A 21,204-nucleotide genomic window follows, 5' to 3' on the forward strand; every position below is an offset into this window, starting at 1 on the left:
GGGATAGGCGGCATTTTGTGCTCTTGGTGGTCGAAATCAACTACCAAGTGTGGATTTCACGCTGTCGACGAGTGCACGCGCAGGAGAGCCGCAGTGTGCAGGAGGTGATTCGGCTAGTTAACGCCGGTATTCGCAAAGTTCTTTGCAGGGAGCGTGCGGTGCTTGGAGCTGTTGAGTTTCACCGTCGCTGGATGACCTCTGACATCCTTTTCAGGGTGGACAATGGCAAGTTCCATGTTAACCTATGAGGTGTCCACATCCTCGTGTTGGTCTCCCACTTGCAGCTTTCCAGTGTCATGGACTGTTGCATGGCGAGACGGACACGTATAGCAATCTCTGAACAGCCTTAGTCGCTGGGCGAGAGTTGGTATTCAGAATGTTGTTCGAGTCTATTTGAGATGCTGCAGGAAGCCTGTCCCTGTGGCCGGCCTTCCATTTGATGCCAATACTCTCTCTCTCGGATGCTCTGGTCTGGCTGGTCTTCCACGATGATGCCAATACATATTCTCGGATGCTCTGTCCTTTCTGTTCTAGCCATGAAACTGCGCAGCACGCTTTTCATGAGTGTCTCGTTCCCGACGTTTTGTGGCACAGAGTTGAGGAGCTGTATGGGGTTCCACGGATTCGCTGGGGCACCATTCAAACGCTCCTTCAACCCCCCGTTCCAATCCGGGATAGACGACAGTTAATTCTCTTAGCCGTAGAGATAAATTACGAAGTGTGGATTGCGCGCTGCATAGCAGTACACGGCGGTCGCGCTCCGGGGGCCGTCACACGTTCTAAGCCTCGTTCGAGTGGGTGTTCGCAGAGTTTTACAGAGGGAGAGAGCAGTCCTTAATGCTATGGAGTTCGGAAGACGCTGGCTAACTTCGTCTGTGCTATTCGAAGAAACGCATGGAAGGTACGTTGTTCACTACTAAGCGTTACTTTCTTTCGTGCCGTTATCCCGTACGCAACTCTCCGCAGTCTTGGTCTGTTGCATGGCGACGACAAGCACGAACAGCAATCCTTAACGTGACGTGATTTCACAAGCAGGAGTTGGCATTGCACTAGTTCTAGTTTTAGTCCTAGCTTGTTGAGATAGTTATATGGGAGCCAGTCCTTGTGACTGGTCTTCCGCCTCGATGCCAATACACATTCTCGGATCTCGGATTTCTGTTCTCGTGTCGCCCGGAGTGGCGTGCAGGTGGCTGTTTATTTTAGAAGCGTGATGTGTGTGGGCAAGCTTACGCTTGTCCCATCCTACAGTTGGCAATACCCAGTGTTGTACTCGCTACCAAAACTAAGTAACGAAATGCCGCTACACGCTACTCCACAGAAAAGTAACGCAATACTAGCGTCGTTACAAATTTCAAAAAGCAACGAGCTACCGCTACCAAATAAAAGAAACGTAAATACTATGCAGCTATACATATCCGTTATCGTACCCTTCTCTATGCAACACCTTACCGTAGGCATCTCGTTGTCGAATGAATCTAAAGAGGGTGCAATATTTAAGTTCCCTCACATAACTAGGGGGGAATATATGTTTATTATAAAGAAAAGGAGCGAAAGCATGCGGTATAAAGTATACCACTACCTACAGCCAATATATATTATTCCACATTGATCTTGACCTTGAGATGATGCGCATTTAAGACCTAATTTAACGCACATAGCGCATACGTGCATTTAATGCTTTTCCCGTCAGGATGTTTCAAGCACAAGATGATTTATTTGCAGCGATATTATTTTGTCCGAGGTATCCGCGGATCCCAACCTCAAACTCTTCCGTCTGCTTCCTGTCGACGGATTGGTCAGTGTTATCAAGTGGCGCAGCTGCCATGATAAGCGACCACACCTCGAGTCATCAATAAGTGGCTACCATGCGGTGAAAACATCAAACGAACGGCGTAATGTTTGCTTTCGCCAGGGTCGACGCACTGCTGTTGGCATAGTGCACCAAAGCTTAGGTCTCACAGGAATTAGGAGTTAATGTCCTTGCGTACCCGCTGCTTCCCTTCTTTCAGCCAGTCTTGGGTAAGTTACCTCTAAAAAGTAACCGAGTTACAGTTATAGTTACTTTCTTGGTCAAGTAACTAAGTTACAGTTATAGTTACTTTCTTGGTTAAGTAACTAAGTTACAGTTATAGTTACTTTCTTGGTCAAGTAACTAAGTTACAGTTACAGTGACTGAAAGAAAGTAACTTAATGGTTACATTACAGTTACCTTTTATAAAAACGACCATGAGAGGGTGACACATCGTTAAAAACGTGCATTTATTTACATTTACTTAAGTGCGATAAAAGTATTATTGCACTTAACCTGAAGCTGTCTAAGTCAATATGTGGCTCTCCCGCAGGGAAAAATAAGTCGTGTGTATGTACGTAAAAAAAGGATAGACATTTGTTCGAGTAACTAGTTACATTTTGCAGTTACGTTCACAGAAATAGTAACTAGTTATAGTTAAATGCTACTTTTCTGGAAATGTAACTAGTTACTGTAACTATAGTTAACCCCAAAAGTAACTAGTTACAGTTACAAGTTAAAAGTAGCTTAGTTACTACCCAAGACTGCTTTCAGCCACACGATTGCTTCCCTTACGAAGCGTTTGACTATACGAAAATCCATGTTTAGTACGCTTTTTCTGGGAGTTTGAGTTCCTCGGTAAGAGTCTACCCGTGTGAGATCACCTCCGTAATGAAACATTTAGAGAGAGAGAAATAACATGTAGCTTTTCCATGAACAGGTCCAACGCTGTCAGTAATTAATTGATTAAAGGTTAATCGCCTGTGTACCGCCACCAAGCAAGTGTGCAAAGAACATTAATAAGCATGTTGGCGTATACACTGACTCCAGGATAATGTTATTATTTATTCATTTTGTGTGGCACATATACCTACAGTGTAACGTATGTAATATGAGAAAATAACTACTAGACCGCGTTCGGGCAACCCGTGTAAGCTTAGGTAATTCTATCTCGCCAGAAATGCTTCACCTGAGGCACAACACCTGAAAGCAAAGTCGGCGGTACGTTTGGCGTGCAATGAATGACTATATTGATATCTCATTGTGTTTCCGATATATTTTCGTATTCCTGTTACAAGAGGCACGACGCTTTGTTTATCTGGTCCGAACAAGAAAGCTGCAAGACACAGTTTTAAATGTGCTATCAACACGCTCACATTAGTTTTGCAACTGATTGTATGTCGGAAAAGCTTCGTAGCCAATATTGCGCAGTATGGTGTACATACCTGTGTGTGCTTCGCAAATGTGAGGTAAAAAGTTAGGAAATTCACAGAATAACGCAAATTATATTCCTAACTATTCAATTGCGCTTAACTTTATTTAGTTAGTGAAATTGAGGAAGATCGTCTCATCAGTCTGCCTGATTAACAAGTAACTAAATGGAATGACAAAAAGAAATTCTGCTTCATCGTTATCTCACTTTTTTTCTGTGTTCTACACGTCTTCCAAATTATGAAATGTACGCTCTTAAAAATGAACTTCACCGCATAGCACGCTCCTAGCCAACCATCATCTGGAATGATATCGTTATCTGCCGTGATTTGTTGAAAACGGGAGACGTACGCCTTTTGTGTGACAATTATGAACAGCATAAGTGTCACAGAAAAGGCGTACGCCTACCGTTTTCAGCAAATCAGGGCAGATATAACGATATCATTCGAGATGATGGTTGGCTAGGAGCGTGCTATGCGGTGAAGTTCATTTTTAAGAGTGTACGCTCTTAAAAATGAACTTCACTGCATAGCACGCTCCTAGCCAACCATCATCTCGAATGATATCGTTATCTGCCGTGATTTGTTGAAAACGGGAGACGTACGCCTTTCTTGTGACAATTATGAACAGCATAAGTGTCACAAAAAAGGCGTACGCCTCCCATCCATGTTTAGTACGCTTTTTCCGGGAGTTTGAGTTCCTCGGGAAGAGTCTACCCGTGTGAGATCACCTCCGTAATGAAACATTTAGAGAGAGAAAAATAACATGTATAGCTTTTCCATGAACATGTCCAACGCTGTCAGTAATTAATTGGTTAAAGGTTAATCGCTTGCCTACCGCCACCAAGCAAGTTTGCAAAGAGCATTAATAAGCATGTTGGCATACACTCCTACACTCTTAAAAATGAACTTCACCACATAGCACGCACCTAGCCAATCATCACCCCGAATTACAACGTTCTCGCCCTAGATGTGTTGAAAACGGGAGGAGGAGCCTATTTTTTTACCATTATGCACGGCACAAAATAGGCTCCTCCTCCCGTTTTCAACAAATCAGGGGCGAGAACGTTGTCATTCGGGATGATGGTTGGCTAGGAGCGTGCTATGTGGTGAAGTTCATTTCTAAGAGTGTAGTGCGGGGTGGTGGTGGTGATGGTGAACGGGCTCGCCGTTGTCGGCCTCACAGAGATGGGCAACGTCACGTCTAGAGCCCTGGGGAATCTGCGTCCTGGAACGGACTTCTAAGGCAACTGTGCCGGCATATGTCTGAAAAGCGTCTGAGGAAAATCCAGGCAAAGCCCCAGACAGCACAGCCGGCACCGGGATTCGAACCCGGGTACCTCCCAGTTTCGACGTGACATGGCCAGCACGCTAACCACTGAGGCACGCGAGCTGGGACTCTGGCGGGGGACTTGTTGTGATGCCCTACTGCCCCTTCTAAAGCGCACTTCCAATCGCCACGAAAGTCGGGATGAACTCACTCTTTCAGCTACTGCTACTTTTCGACTACTTTTTTTGTTGTTTTTTTTAACTGCGGAACGCAGGACCGTTGCCTGAGACGATCATCTTTGTGTGCCTGAAAATATGTTATTCAAGGAGATTAATGATGAATGGGAGATGATGAATGATGAATGAACGTTATCGTTATATTTAAGGTTCGCGCGATCCAAAGTTCCGGTAGGCTCGCGGAAGATATACATATAATCAAACTCAAACTCAACTCGCGGAAGAGCTCGTGGCGAATGACGGGCCGAAGGGATGTACAGCAGAACACAGAACACGAGTACATTACAACAGACCTTTTTAGAAAAGGGGTGTATTGTCATCAAGCAAGAGAACTACCTATGAACGTAGCCCCTTTTACACAAACTCTACCTTACATTCTTACATACCAGACAAAAGACAAAGGGAGACAGAAAAGCAAGCGCCACCTGTGTGCATTGCCATCAAGCAGGAGAGCTACCTATTGCTCATGAGAACGTATAGCGCCGTGAAGCATGACGAGACGGCCATAGGCGGAGGTACATGAAGAACAACAACATTTCCGGTGTGCGCAGTAGCAGAACAGCCGGGATAAGCCATAACCGAAGCAGGCGACAGAGCAGTGTCCCTCAAAGTTCCCATGCTGCTTTGCGGCGCGCGCTTGGTAGCGCTCGCATCTTCTTAAAATCCTCTATTGCACCAAAGGCTTTCATCTCATGTCCATTTGAAATCAAACCACATTACAAGTGCCAATTACTGCCAGCAACTCTACTGACCGCATTCAATAGTCAGCTGGACGAATCATTAACAGTTCAAGAACGCGATACCGAGGAGATTCAATGTCACATCGCGTACTTGAGAGGATGAACTTACAGAACGACGTAGCGCACCGCATCTTGCTATCATCTTGAGGGATGAAGATACAAACGCTTATCAAGCCACACTGAGCCCGTCATAACTTCTTTTGTCGTGTGAACAGAACTGGAGCATTCCACAGTTGCGCACAAAGTTGAAAAGCGTAAAAGACAACTCCATCTTTCATGGCTCACATGAACATTTTTTTGGAGAACCTATTGTTGTGGCCAAGTACAAGAAAAAGAAAAAGAAAAAAAAAGCACGCGAATGCATTCCGCCATGAAGCCAACACGGCGAAAACAAGTCCTCCAGGAACAAAACTGTGACGCTCTTGCGCTTCCATTCCACTTGTACACCATCGAAGAACCTCTCATAGCAGCACCTATGTGTGGGAATTCCTTTCTAAAGCTCAGGGTCAACAGATATTATAACAAAACCGGGTGGAATGCATTGCTTCAATGGAGGGCAGCGAGTACGCAGGTCAAGCCAACCTGGTGTCTCGCAGTTCTGGGAAGCTTTCACAGCTCTCGCTGTAAAACCTTCCTCGTTTCCTCCTTCTTTAACTGGAGTTGATGACTCCCTGAGCCTCAGGGCATTAATGTGGCGGATCATGTCGCTTAAATTTCCTCTGATTTTTATTCAGGCCACCACTCTCGCATCTGTACTGGAATCCTGTTACAGTTATCAGCAATTCCAACCAGCCGGATTTGATGCTATCACCGGATATGCGGAACCACTTCACGCAGCCAAGTAGACTTCAGCTTATGTGCGCCATTGCGTTGCGTACTTCATGACGTCAGTAACTACAGCAGCGCCACAGACTATGTTAACCGAGCCAGGCAAGGAACTTTTCAGTGGGCATAGTGGCACGACAGGGATCATGTCGCTTAAATTTCCTCTCATTTTTATTCAGGTGAGATACTTAGCTTCCTATCCTACAACAATCCGCAGTGGAAATAGATTTTTAGTCGTGCTAGTATGCCCCCATAGTGTCATTGATGCTTTGAGTGTTGTCTCTGATGTACCTGCTATTCTGTTGCTACGTGCTGGAGACGTTGAGTCAAACCCAGGTCCTAGATACCTAAATACTGACACTCCAAAAATGACATTGTCAGAAACACTTCCCGACCTTAAGACTGTGCTAAATGCCATCAAAGACATGGACTCAAAAATGACTGCTGGACAATGTCAATGAACTATCCGCAATCAATGCTGTCTAGGAAAAACAGGATAGAACTCTGTGCGACCTCGCTGTAAAAATGAAGCAAATAGAGACATACCTGAAATCGATTACTGATATCAAAGAACAAATTTGTGCCCTACAAGCTTCTGCGGATGAGGCTCAAGATAAGCTACTGCGTTTAGAGGGAAAGGTGAATGATATTGAAAATCGTGAAAGGCGTTGCAATCTGATTGTACACGGAATAACAGAAGATGAGAATGAAAACTGGTCACGATCAGAAACTAAGATTAAAGACTTTTTTTGAAAGAACTAGATATTCATATCGCAGGAGGTGAGATACAGAAAACAGAACGGTAAACATAGACCAGTTATTGCGAACTTTTCATCTTTCAAACGTAAAGAGGAAATTATTTCTTCGGGCTATAAACTAAAATGGAAAAACTACTCAATTTCCGAGGACTTTTCCACGAAAGTAAGGAAGGAACGACGACGATTACTGGAGTTTGCGAAGAACCAACAAGGAAAATTCAGATTACGATATAACACACTTACCATAAATGGAAAACAATGTGAATACAATGCTTCCTGTATGTGAAATGCAGAAATAACAATCAAGGCACAAGCGGAGTCCGCTAATAACCTTGGACAGTCGTGTTTTATCGGTTGTTAATCTAAATGCAAGAAGTATAGTAAATAAAACACTTGAATTCGAAGAAATCTGCACTTCTCTAAGGCCAGACGTTATTATTATTACTGAAACATGGCTGACTGACGACGTTGAAGATTCTGAAGTGTTTCCGTCGAATTGCAACATGATCAGGAAAGACAGGTTATAAATGTAGGGGTGTAGCAATACTGTTGAATAATATTTTTGAGTATGCCTTGTTAGAAACACTCGACGATGTTGAAAGTGTCTGGTGTAAAATCTGTATTGACAATGCCAGCTACTATATTGGTGCCGTCCTCCTGGATCACCCCCCTCTGTCATGGATGCACTTAATAGATACATGAGCAATAACCTTGACAAAGGAGGAAAGATTATACTAGGTGGAGACTTTAATCTTTCAGATGTCGACTGGGTAAATCTTATCCCTTACGGTAGTGATTCTTCCAGCGCCGATATTCTCATTAACATTGCGTATGAATTCGGATTGACACAGGTAATTATGCAAAACACAAGGGTGAGTAAAAATTGTGGTTCAATTTTAGATTTGACGTTCACTAACTTGAGCTCTGACACCACTTGGGAGGTGGTAGATGGGATCTCAGACCATCTAATCACAATAGTCAACATTGTGCTTGGTCCTAAGACTATACAAAACGAACAATATAAGTGTTTTTGACTACAACCGAGCAGATGATGTAAGCATAATAGATGAATTTGAGAAACTGTTCAATAAGTTTATCGCTCTTGGGAGTTCATGTTCAGATGATGACATGTGGAATCTACAGGGTGTTACCCTATAAAAGTATACCAGTGCCGCCATGCCGTACTCGCCAATTACTCAATGCAGGTGGCACATTGTGCGATCTTCATATAGAGCTCATCAGGACATTTAACCTTGGTAAATTTCGAAGTGATTGAGCGCCGCAGCACGAAGTTATAACTCAAAACGTGCAATTCCCGTAGTCAAAACAATCAAGATGGCGGCGTTGAGAAGAGCACTTGACATGCTGCTCCCCAGACGACGTGTCGCATATCTTGCCAGCCGGATGGAACTGTAGTTTTCATTTCGCTTTCGTGTAACTGTCGTATTTTGCTCAGAAGTAAGCAACGTGAGCAACGAAAAATACCGACGTACTCGGCAGACGACACCCAAAAGGGATGTCGTCTGCTTACTGAGAGGTGCCATCTTGGCTGTTTTGACTACGGGAACCTCACATTTTGCGCTATAACTTTGCGTTACGGTGCTCAATCACTTCGATATTTACCATGATGGAATGTCCATATGAGTTTTACACGTAGTCAGCACATTGTACCGCCTGTATTGAGTAATTGGCGAGCACGGCATGCCGGCGCGGGTAGACTTTTATAGGGTAACACCCTGTATTTAGGCAGAAAGCACTTTTCTAATTCTAATAATTTTGTCCCATAAAAACGTAAAAAGACATATAGCCAGAAACCTTGGGTCACTCGTAACATCATGCATAAGCAACATAAACTAAGATGTCTTCGAAAACATGCGAACTACAAGGATTTGATAACAATATTTCGTAGCCAAATTAGAAAAGACTTAAGAAGCGCTAGAAAACAATTCTTTGAGCAAACTCTGGTTCGGTTCATGAACAGCGCACCACAGAAGTTCTAGCGATATGTTACCCCCCAGAAGGATAAGACAGTATCCTCGTCCGATAAACTACCTTCTGAGCGATTCAATGATTATTTTGCCTCTGTATTCTCTATCGATGATACACTGCGCCCACCATGTCACGATTACATTGGGCTTGATCCTCTTCCTAACATTGAGATATCTGAACCCGGAATGCTGAATATGTTGCTTCGACTATATCTTAAAAAGTCACCGGGGCCCGATAATATAGATAATACATTTTTAAGACGTTATGTAGCACCATTGCTGGTAATCTTGTTCAGGAAATCTTATGAGTCGGGGAACGTTCCTAATGAATGGAAGCTTGCTAAAGTCATACCAGTTTACAAATCGGGAGACAAAACAGATTGCTGCAATTACAGACCCATTTCATTGACTTCTGCATGCTCTAAGATAATGGAACACTTATTATTCAAACAAATGGTGGAATACTTAGATAGAAATAAACATTGAGCAGTGACCCGTTCAGTTTTAGAAAGGGGTCGTCTACAACATTGCAGTTAATCGAACCCGTCCATGATTAAGCGTCGTGTCTCAACGAAAGAAAACAATGTGATGTCATTTTTATCGATTTTGAAAAAGCATTTGATAAGGTGTCACATTAAAAACTAATAATGAAAGTCTCGAATATCTTTCAAAATCAGAAGTTAATGTCTTGAATATCTGCATACTTGACGTCTAGGCAACAGTTAGTTTTCTTTCAAGAGACCTGTTCAAATACGCAAAATGTGCTGTCAGGTGTCCCGCAGTGAACTGTCTTAAAACCCTTATTATTTCTTCTATACATAAACGACTTAACCGATTCAGTACCGTGCAATATCAAACTCTTTGCTGATGACTGTAGTTTGTACCGATGCATATCCACACCAGAGGACCAGTTTGTCTTAAATACAGCTTTGCAAGGTATAGAGAGATGGTGCCGAGAATGGCAAATGAACATCAACGTGAAAAGGTCAGTGGTTATGTCTATAGGGCTGAAGAAAAAACATGATAAAATTTAACTGCTTTTTCGGTTACTTTCAGTTGCAACTTGTAGACCAACACAAATATCTGGGTGTCATTGTAGATAGTAAGCTATCGTGGAAACATGTCGAAAAGTCTTTTAGGAACGTGAACGTAATTCGTCGTACTCTAAGGCATGTACCATGTTCGATTGGTGCTATACACTACACTTATTACACCAATAATCGAGCACTGTTCACTCGCATGGTACCCAGAAGAACTAATAAAAAGACAAGAACTTGAAATGGTTGAGAGAAGAGCTATTAGGTTAGTCTTTAATAAATTTGGTAGATACGATTCGCCCACACAACTGCTACATGACGCAAGCCTTACTCCATTATCTGTTCGAGTTGAAATGCTGAGCATGAAAGTGTTCTGGCTTCTGCTCAATGGAAGGCTTAACACAAGCGCTGAAAATTACCTATCGTTTAAAGAACCTGGGAGAACTCGACTGAGGCACACTAAGTATTTATGTGAGCCATACTGTAATATCAACGTGTTTAAAAACCCTTTCTTTCCACGTGCTATTTCGCACTGGAATTCTCTTCCGCAAAACATAATTGAATGTGACACATTGTCAAGCTTTTGAGCATGATGTATGGCGAGCCCAAATAGGCTCTTACTTTTATTCTGAATTTCTGAGCTTTTATAATGATGTGCTTTGTCCATGCTCCCTGTCGTGCGTGAGCACTCCTACTGTAGCACCTTTCGGTGCGGAGTAGTATTACTAAATAAATATAATGAACTCACTTCTTAAGAAGTCTACGGGGAATTGTTGTTCGCAGGGTTTTCGTAAACCTCGCTAAATTTCTACACGAAACAGGTAGAGGCGTGTTCTCCTCGATTTTAGCTAGAGAATGACACATTTTTGAACGCCTAACGCGATCCACTGATTTTTGGCGAATTAAAGTTTGTCAAATTTTCGATACATGGGAGTCAATGGCAGATGCAACAAAATCGCTTCTCTCGGCCCGTCCGCCCGCGATATTTGGGCCAAAATGATGTCATTCCCTATAGTAACAGTCGGGGAATTGATTGGAATCCGCAAATGCGACAAGCTTTCTGCAGTTTTCCAGATCCCTGCGAATGAAAATAATGGCTTTGTCGTTTGCTATCATGTTGTGCACGGTGGCGCCGATTACGGAAGTAAAGCGAAGAAAACAATTTTGGGACGGTGCAGCCAACCGGAAGCGAACGTTAACTAGACCGCATGAGTCCGCCTTAACCTCTTCATCCCCGTTAGCCGTGATAGGCGAATGGGTAGGCGTGACAGCGAACCGGCGTCCCTGAGGTTGGAAGCGCTGATGTGGAAGAAGTCAAAGTGTCTCCAGACACTGGTAGGTACTGTTTGTGCATTTAATGACCGACGTGGCGTTGCAAAGAAGACGAGGTACGAATCTGCATTTTCAGCCACCTTCAATCGTCACGCGTCCTCTCACAAACTTCGTCGGCAGTGTTTGTGCATTTCGCGCCCGCCTTGCTTTGCAAAGCAGACGAGCTAGACATCGGCAAGCAGACAGCTCTGAAGTAACGGCACTACCATCAACACGAGCGCCCCGCATTGAATCGTTTATTATTATGATTGATTCGCAACGAGCGTTTCATGGCAGCATCTTAAAACCCTATAGACAACCTTTCGACGAACGTGCAGGCATAGGTGTGTCAAGATTTCGCGCGTCCGTGATTCATGTACCCCCGGAGAGATGTCGCTGGAGGCAATCAGTAACGGTGGGAACAGATCTCGCCGGTTGCTATGGAAACGCGGGCCCACAGCGGGCCCCTGTTTCGGGAGGGAGGGTCGCATGTACGGTTGTCGCACGGCAGTGAGCGTGCCCCGGTGATCGCGAAGTGCGTTTGGAGCAGGGCCCCGTGTACCGGGGCATGGATGTAGCGCGATGTGTTTGCCCCCATTGCCCCTGCCCTGATGCCATTCTCTGCTGTCCCGTAGGAAATGGAACGTGCGGGTATCTTCCTCGGAATCATGGGTAAAAGGGCCAGCAAGCTCAGTAAGGATGAGATCAAAGAACTCGAAGAGTCGACCTACTGTAAGTACACCTTTTTTTTTCTCTCTCTCTAAGATGTCAGTTCACAAAAGTTGCACTGGGAATATTAATTACGGCTGACTGCAAAAGGCATTATGAAATAGTGACAAGCAACTTTTAAACAAAAAATGTGCGCGGATATGTTAGAGTATAATAGTCAGTATTGTGTCATTAACTTACAGCGTCTCAGACTCGCGAAAAGATCCCATTTCGCGTTACAACACTCTAAAAAACAAACAAACAAACAAAAACAAGAACTTCGCCACATAGCGGGCTCACACAGCTAAGACACCTTTCTCTCTTTTGAAAATCCGAGCGTACGACTGTTTGGAACGCTTGGCATTGATGTTAACAGTCACACAAAAGCGTACGCTACGCTCTCTTTAAACCAAGGGCGATACCGCACTATGCAGGAGTTGTGTCGCTCTATGCGCTGGTCGCCCTTGAGCTTGTTATGTGGTGAAGCCCTGTTTTTAGAGTGGAGCGTCCGTTTTGAATGCTGTTTAAGTTGATTGATGTCACTTTTGACAGGAAAATATTCGTGAATGTTTCGTGAAAATTCAATGATAATGTTTTTTCACGAACGTCTCTTTTACTAACTTCTGCTAGTTATAGAGTAAGCGCATGGCGTTGTGAAACTTTCCTTCCGAGCTTGGTCTACTTTTGCAACCATAGCTGGGCAGCTTCCGAAGTGGTGTCAGCGAATATAGTGTGCAATTTACACAGTCTGATCAAAAGACACGTGCAAGGGTATACGACTGAAGGAATCAAATGATCTTTAATTATAGTTTTACCAGTTGTCACGTTTTTGTACGCAACACGCGAGTAGTGAGTAGTCGCGGTTAGTTGTCAATAATAGATGAAGTTTCGACTATTACGACTATAAACGTACCAGTGAGAGATCAAAGACAAATGCAGGCAAAACCGAGCTCTCGTTGCACGGTTGTTACACCTCCTCTTGATGGGTCGTAACGCTCAATCCGATGCAGTAAATCTACGTGCAGTAAAACCTCGCAGCAGTAAATGGTCTATTCATTCAATGGGTGCTGAGAACTGCAGCTACTTTATTTAGCGCAATTCTACTATTTGAGGTCCTGCATTCACAATTAGGTCCTGCTACCACATTTTAAAAGAAAACGGAACGGGGGGGGGGTTGTGGGGGGTGATGTAGGGGGGAAAACGGAACGTCACCTCATAAAACGCTCTTAACCAACCATCGTATCGAATTACATTGTCCTCTCCTCTAATTGGTTGCAAATCTGAAGTGCACGCCCCTTTTGTATCAGTTAAAGGTGCGCTACATATTGAGTGCAAAGCTTTTGACGCTTTCCTTCTCGGTGTCGAGAAACGTGACAATGCGGAGAGTCCTCCGAATGGTCTCCTCGAACGATTTCCCGCGACGATTGGACATGATTAGATGTTTGAGGAGACCAATAAGAGCTCGCTGGGAATTGTCGGCCTTCTTGAGGAGGAGAGGGAGGGCGTAAATTCATAAATTCTCGCATAAATGGCGCACCATACATCCCGTTCTTCTTGTGTCAAGGTAACCGCATCCTTCGTTCAGCGAGGAGAATTTCTTGCGCTACAATGTCCCTTTAAACTAAATGTATATTCAAATAAGCAAATCAGTAAATTAAGGATATAGGGAGTGGTAGGCTAAAAGATAAGGAAGATGGGCTCACTAATTTTGTGGCTCATAAGACAAATAAGACAGTTGCTGATGACGGGTGAGTCAGCGTTTTCGTCTGCGTGGACTTGTGTCAACATAGTCGAGGTTGAGAACTCCCAGGTGAAACTGTTAACTTTCTAGCAAGAATGGCATAACTTCAGTGCTTGCAAACGTGCACAGTGAAAGGGAAAGGAATACAAGGGGAAAGGTCGTTTTCACGGCATATAGGCATGCCACCCTCGTGTATATAGTCGGCGATTGATTTTCGTGTGTAAACCTTAAGTAATCACTGTGAATAAAACCTTTTCAGAAAAAATTCAAATAAGTACAAAAAGTTGTACACTTTATATTTTCAGCAAATCGGGAAAGAAGGCGATATCATTCCGAATTACGGTACGTTCAAAGCGCATTATGTCGTGAATAATAATTAATTGGGAGTAGATTTACACGTGTAAGGTGAGTCTGCCTATGTGTGTGGCGACATGCTGCCCGTGCCCAGGGTACGTTCTAAAAACTGAGCTTCACCGCATAGCACGCTCTGTGCCAACCATTGCCACGAATGATAGGGTTATCGCTTCGGTTTCAAAGAGAGGGGGAGGCGTCAATTTGGATGTACGATAATTGACAAAAAAAGGCGTACGCCTCCCTCTCTCATCGTATCAGAAGCGACAACCCTATCATTCGTGGCATTGGTTTGCGCAGAGCGTGCTATGCGGTGAAGTTCAGTTTTTAGAGTGTACGCTCTTAAAACAAAGCTTCACCACGTAGCACGCTGAGGGCCAACCATTCTACAGAGTGATACCTGTATCACTCTTGATTTGTGGAAAGCGCAGGATGTATGCCTTTGTGGGACAATTAACATTTCTGAATATGTGTGACAAAAAGGCGTACGCCTCCCGTTTTCGATAAATCAGGGGTTGATGTTTGGCTAGGGGCGCGCTATGCGGTGAAGTTCAGTTTTTTTTTTTAGAGTGTACACTCTTAAAAATGAACTTCACCGCATAGCACGCTCCTAGCCAACCATCATCTCGAATGATCTCGTTATCTGCCCTGATTTGTTGAAAACGTGAGGCGTACGCCTTTTTTGTGACAATTATGAACAGCATAAGTGTCACAAAAAGGCGTACGCCTCCCGTTTTCAACAAATCAGGGCAGATAACGATATCATTCGAGATAATGGTTGGCTAGGAGCGTGCTATGCGGTGAAGTTCATTTTTTAGAGTGTAGGACTGTCGTGAAGTTCCGTTTCATGACTGCGTTTTATCGTTTCTGACTTGAGGGGAAAGCGGGGCGTACGATGTTTTCTCACAATTAACATTTGTTAAAATTGTCGTAATAATTAACATAGCTAACGTTTTGTTATAACCTGACAGACTAGGTTGTTTGCAGTTCAGTCACCAGAAAAGCGAATACCTCAAATATATTTACATTTCATATTTCGTGCGTAAATGTTCGTAATACTTCGCCTAGTAATTTCGTACGTAAAGTACGAAGTACTATAGGCAAAGTACCACAGAGTACTTATCAAGTACATTTGAAAAAGCTATAGTTTGTATCGCTTCACGTTTCATCGTTCGGTGGTGATAAAAGGTGGGGATGTAAACTTTGATTGGCATATCTTACTCGTGAATGTGAACAGATGTGAAAACAAATGGCATAATTTGCATGTCAAGCAGCTGTGCATTCGCAAAATACTTTTATGTCCATCTGCCCTGACAACACACAAATTATTTATCGATATTTGTCATTTTTGGGCAGCCAACTGGTTGCTTGACTGCTTGACGGGACAGTACTGGAGAAATCTACTTCAAATAGAGTTAGAAAGCACACAATTTGAAATGCAGTTGAAGGTGAGCACAAGTACTCAGAAGTGTCCTCGTATAGTACTGCTTGAATACCTGCTGGTTAGCGTGCTCTTCACCACTGTTTCATGATATGCAATCGTCGAAATATATATCTCTAGGCATAACACGTGTAAGCGAGCAATTCAGAGTCTCACGCGCTTTGAACAGCGGGTCGTGGTGCGTGATCAACTTTCAGTCGTATAGGGGTTTGCGTAATGCACAATTTTTCTCCAGGGGTTCTTCTTGTGTTGTGTCATGTGGTTACATATCGCACGTAAACTGGAAAGGGAGGGGTGGTGAAGCGAACGGAATATAATTTCTAATTCCTCATCAATGCGTCAGAATGGCCAGTCAAGTGGCCAACAGCCACTTCTGGTACGCGTGTAGAAAAAAAAAAAAAAGAAGCAAATAAAGAAAGAAACAAAGAAGACAAAAGAAAAACGGATGGAGGATGAAGGGTGGAGATGCCTAGAGGGTGCGTGACTTCGTCGGGGGAGTGCAAAGAGCTAGAGGGGTCGTTGTGAGAGACCCGCCTTCTGCGGAAAAAGAACACGGCTTCTTGCTTTAGCGGAACGTTCAGAGTAAGAACCACTGGGGTATAGAGGATGTCCGCTAGCGTGCCAGAGCTGGAGTGAGGAAGGTGGGCTTCGTGCGCCGAATGGTATGCTCGGCATTCTCCACAGGGGGGGGGGGGGGGGGTGATGGCAGGATAGGCTCGCCGTTGTTGGCCACACAGAAGTGGGCGTCGTCACGACTATAGCCAAAAAAAGAAAAGGAAAACGCATAGCAAAACAAAACACAAAGGAAGGACGGACGGATGGAGGATAGAGGAGGTTGAAGGATGGGGATACGGTGAGGTGCACGAGTTCATCGGGGAGAGTACAGTATCAGATGGGTCGATCAGCAAGGCCTGTCTTCAGCAGGAAGAGAATGAGTTTCTTGCTTTGGCGGAACGTTCGGCAGAAGAACCAGCGGGGTAGAGGATGTCTGCTAGCGAGCCCGAGGTGGAGCGAGGGAGATGTGTTTCGCGCGCAGAATGGTATGCTCGGCAGTCTCGCAGGATGTGTTCGATTGTTTCGGGTTGTTGACAGTGGCCACAGCAGGCGTCACCTCTAGAGCCTATCTTGAACAGCATTCTGGCATTCTCCACAACTTCACCACATAGCACGCTCCTAGCCAACCATCATCCCGAGTGACATCCTTCTTTCACTTGATTTTATGCAGTTCATAATTGCCACAAAAAGTGGCGTACGCCCCCCTGTTTTCATCAAATCAAGGGAGAGAACGTTATGATTCGGGATGATAGTTGGCTAACAGCGTGCTATGCGGCGAAGCTCTGTTTTTAGAGTGCGTTTTTGTGACACTTACGCAGTTACGTGAATTGTCACAAGAAGTTATGTGAAATGCTACGCGTTTTTAGTAGAAAACGTGGGATAAAACGGTATCATCCTGCACAATGGCTGGCCTTTAGCATACTATGTGGGGAAGCTCTTTTTAAGAGTGCAGGGCAGAGTAGGAGTAATAAGCCGTGCACTCTAAAAACAGAACTTCACCGCTACGAATGATAGGATTATCGCTTCTGATTCGAGGAGAGAGGGAGGCGTACGCCTTTTTGTGTCCGTTATCATTAGAGAGCGTGTTTTTAGGCACTAACAGGTAGCGCTCGTCGTCGCATAAATCGTTCTAGGCCAGGCGACCTTCAGTGCGTCAAGTGCGCTCCTCAGTTAGTCCCTAAAAATCCGCTCTCTAATTATCATATATCTAAAGTGACACAAAAAGGCGTACGTCCCACTCTCTGTTGGAATCAGAAGCAATAACCCTATCATTCGAGGCAGTGGTTGGCGCAGAGCGTCCTATGCGGTGAAGCTCAGCTTTTTACAGTGTATGGAAGCTTAAGTGTCGATGTCTCAAACATGCAGCCTGCATGCCACTCGCTGTTAGATATTCTTCCAGCCCGGGGGGCCTTTAACAGCGTAACAGAATGAAGTTGCGCTGGTAAAAAAGTTTTAGCGCAAAATTAGCAATGGAAGCAGATTTTGAAGCATCGTTCTTGCAGAGCGTATAGTGCTGCCCATGCTTGCCAGAGATACACGTACTCTCTGCTGCCAAGCACCGACAACTCTACGTGGGGATGATGGGGGGGGGGGGGGGGGTTCTGTCTTACCGATGTGGTGGTTAAAAGTTGCGCTCGAAGATAAATATCAGGTGGCTGTGACCGCAACTTAGACTGACTGAAGTTCATGAGCAAAAGAAGTGTGGATAAAATAAAACTCATTGTGGAAATAAAATTGGATCTCTCAACCTCGGACAAGCAGCAGTCACTCCTGGCGTCTTCCGCGTAAGTTAAAAGGTAACACCTACGCACAAGAGCCACTGTATTTTAATCCTCTACCTGTCATATTAGTGCGGCAAGTCTCAAACCCCCCAACGTCGATAAAACCCAGCCAAGCCTGCCATCCTTGTCTCTCTCGTTCTTCCTTCCATTTATTATTCATAACTTGGGACCGCAAGCAATAATGGCAATACAGTGCACAAAAAAGAAAAGGAAAAACATTCAGTGGTCTAAAGCACAGACACAGCCGTATGCAAAAAAACACGTATTCTTCTCAACTCCGTTTTCCATTTTTTTCTCGAATACCTCGTATAGGAAAGCAGCTTATTTCTCTGGGTACGTCTAGTGAAGTCTTTCAGCTATATGAATTATATGCGCACCGTCTGGCTCCACAATAAGAACACCGCTTCTGTTCTTAGTTTTGCGGGTATTTTATGGTAATAACGCTCAATTCTTTTCTGTAACGGCCCTCCGCGATGGAGTCTAAGATCAACGCAGCCGGCGGCGCGATCTGAGTTTGAGGCCCCCTGCTTTAGGGGAACACTATACGTCAGACAGGCGTCCGCAGCTGTATCTTACATCATGCGTGAACATATTTTGCCTCGTAGAACAGAAAGCTGCTGCGTAATAGGCAATATTACACCTGCTTCCAAGTATAAACTCGTTCGAATGTCTTGCGTGCCGCTGCCGTCCACCATTGGCCCGCGCATCGCACCCTATGCAGCACAACATGTTGGCCCTATATTGGACCGATGTTGGGATACCGATACCAATACGAATACCCACCAACATTGCCAATATTGGGAACACCAATATTGGCAATACCGGTGCATACCAATGCCGACATTGCCAATATTGGTCCAATATTGCGCCAGCATGTCGTGCTGCTTGGGACTTGTCGTATAGCATAGTATGTACGTGATGAGCGTTGTCGTTTAGATACTCAGCCCCATGTCATTATCGTCTCTTTGTATATATGTATGTACGTGCGTCCCTTAGATAGTATCACGTACCTGGCCTCGCTATATAAGATGTTATCGTGACCCATGCCAAACGCGTTACCCATTTGCGTGTCATGCACGAATGAGCGTTTCTATCAATAATTCCTTTCCCCAAAGTAAATGGATCCGTGTCTAGACACACATTTTTGAGCCTGTTTTTATTGTGGTTCTGATACAGTTCTTGTGTTGTACGTCGTAGAAATTTGTCCGTATTCCAAGTCATTGGCGCCACATTGGTGGGGAGCATCGATATAAAACGGAATACTAAAGATGATGGTGATATCAAGTAAAATATTACCTTAAAGGAGCAGTGAGGTGACCCACAAAATATTTTCCGTTTTTCGGTGCAGAGTGTTCTCTAACGAATAAAATGAGTTCATGCGAAAGCACAATGAGCGCAGGTGACCTACAGAGCGAGCGCGAGGGCTCTGTTCCGTACACCTCTGAAAAATTCGTCTCCTCGTGAAAAGAGCGCATTGCAGAACAAGAGGACGTCGTGACGTATGCTACTCCCCTCACGTGACCAGTGACGTACAGCGGCACAGCTCGAGCATGTGTAAGCGGCGCGTGAACTGCAAAAAAAAAAAAAAAACAACAACAACAACAACAAAGAAACAAGGGAGTCTTCTCCACGTCACAAGAGCATCGTGTCGGCCGTCCGCGGCTGCTTCTTCCGACTGTTTTTTTTTTTATAAATTCGATTGCACAGCTATAACGCACCTCGGAGCGAAAATATTTTGCGTGGTGACTCCTGGTGGACAGCTTGACAGACGAGGCAGGATTGATTTCGATTGCGATGTTAAATGTCACCTGATTACTCCTTTAACCTGAGAGAGGCATCGGCAGCTGTATCTGGATGGTGGTCTTGGTACGATGTTCAAAGGATCAGCTGTATTTGCTCAGCAGCATCTCACGTTATGCATGCTCATATCTATCTGGCCTTGTGCAACAACAACAGCATATAAATTGAACACGGGAAACAACAACAAACACAATAAAAGCGAACACAGCAGAAAGCTGTTATAGGTAACAATGCCTCTTTAGTAGACTCTCTTGCTTGCCGTAATAGGCTGACACAACGTACGCGTAAATGCACTCCCATACGCTATGAAAGTAGGTCAGCCTTTCGCGCAGTGCCTCAGCTTTTCCCTTTCCCCTCGTGCACGTAGAACGATCTCATTGGATCGCTCTCTACACTCTTAAAAATGAACTTCACCGCACAGCACGCTCCTAGCCAATCGTCATCTCAAATGATATCGTTATCTGCCCTGGTTTGTTGAATACGGGAGGCGTACGCCTTTTTCTGTGACAATTATGAATAGCATAAGTGTCACAGAATGGCGTACGCCTCCAGTTTTCAACAAATCAGGGCATACAACGATATCATTCGAGATGATGGTTGGCTAGGAGCGTGCTATGCGGTGAAGTTCATTTTTAAGTGTAGTAAGGTACAACAACAACTGCACGTGAGGTCCACGTTGCTTATCTTTTTCACCGTAGTGTTGTGGCCCGCTTGTGAATGTCCCCTTATTGCTGATTTCTGAAGCCGCGTTTATATGAACTGGACAGGGCGGATCGAGTTGACCGTCGAGTCGAGTTGAACTCGACCCGACCCTGTTTTCATTAGCCCGCATTAACGGGAGACGATCGCAGCGACGCCCCGCGTCGAGTCGAGCTGCCAGCGTAGTGAGAGCGTCTTCCGGTTCCTGCTTCTGCCTGCCGCCGCCTAGCGATGTACCGTAGAGCGATGGCTGTACTCGATCCGACAGTTCCTCGCGTCCTGCGAACTCTACCCGACAGCGTTTACATGCACTTCGGCCGTCGTGTCGAGCACATCAATCCACCCCTTGTTGTCGGATTGACTCAACTTGAGTTGACTCAACGCAGAGTCAGCTGGACCCAACAGCGTTTACATGAGCGAATTAACTCCACCGTTCATCTCAACCCGCTCCTGTCGAGTTGTAAACGGGGCTTGAGTGGACAGACGCTTTGCCCCGCGTGCTTCTCCAATCTTTTCTTTCTCTCATGCGCAGAGACGCACCGTCGCAGCGTATTACCTTTTACCATCTTGCGTGCCGCTCCCTTCCTCTGTTATCTCGCGCGCAGCACCCTTATCGTATCGTATTCGTGTGATGTCCGAGTGTAGTCGATCAGATAGCATCACGCATCTGGCCTCGCTGTAAGATGTTATCGTGACCAATTCCAAACGTGTAACCCATTTGCGTGTCATGTACAAATGAGCTTT

At 44.7% G+C, this 21,204-nt stretch overlaps 1 protein-coding gene across 3 annotated transcripts in view; it reads left to right on the forward strand.

Moving 5' to 3' along the window:
- The first annotated feature begins 6,386 nt into the window (after positions 1-6,386).
- The window catches only part of LOC135368310 (frequenin-1-like), a 209,234-nt gene continuing 194,416 nt past the window's right edge, over positions 6,387-21,204 (forward strand). Inside the window, exons 1-2 of one of the 3 annotated variants that reach the window (XM_064601499.1) lie at positions 6,387-6,469; positions 12,020-12,116. In XM_064601499.1, the coding sequence (XP_064457569.1) occupies positions 6,437-6,469; positions 12,020-12,116 (130 nt within the window). In that variant the 5' untranslated portion in view covers positions 6,387-6,436. Of the gene's footprint in view, positions 6,470-11,440; positions 11,462-11,708; positions 11,729-12,019; positions 12,117-21,204 lie in introns of those variants that run through there. The other 2 variants (XM_064601500.1, XM_064601501.1) reach the window with 2 other exon arrangements.

The sequence above is a fragment of the Ornithodoros turicata genome, chromosome 9, assembly GCF_037126465.1.
Source record: "Ornithodoros turicata isolate Travis chromosome 9, ASM3712646v1, whole genome shotgun sequence".
NCBI lineage: Eukaryota > Metazoa > Arthropoda > Arachnida > Ixodida > Argasidae > Ornithodoros > Ornithodoros turicata.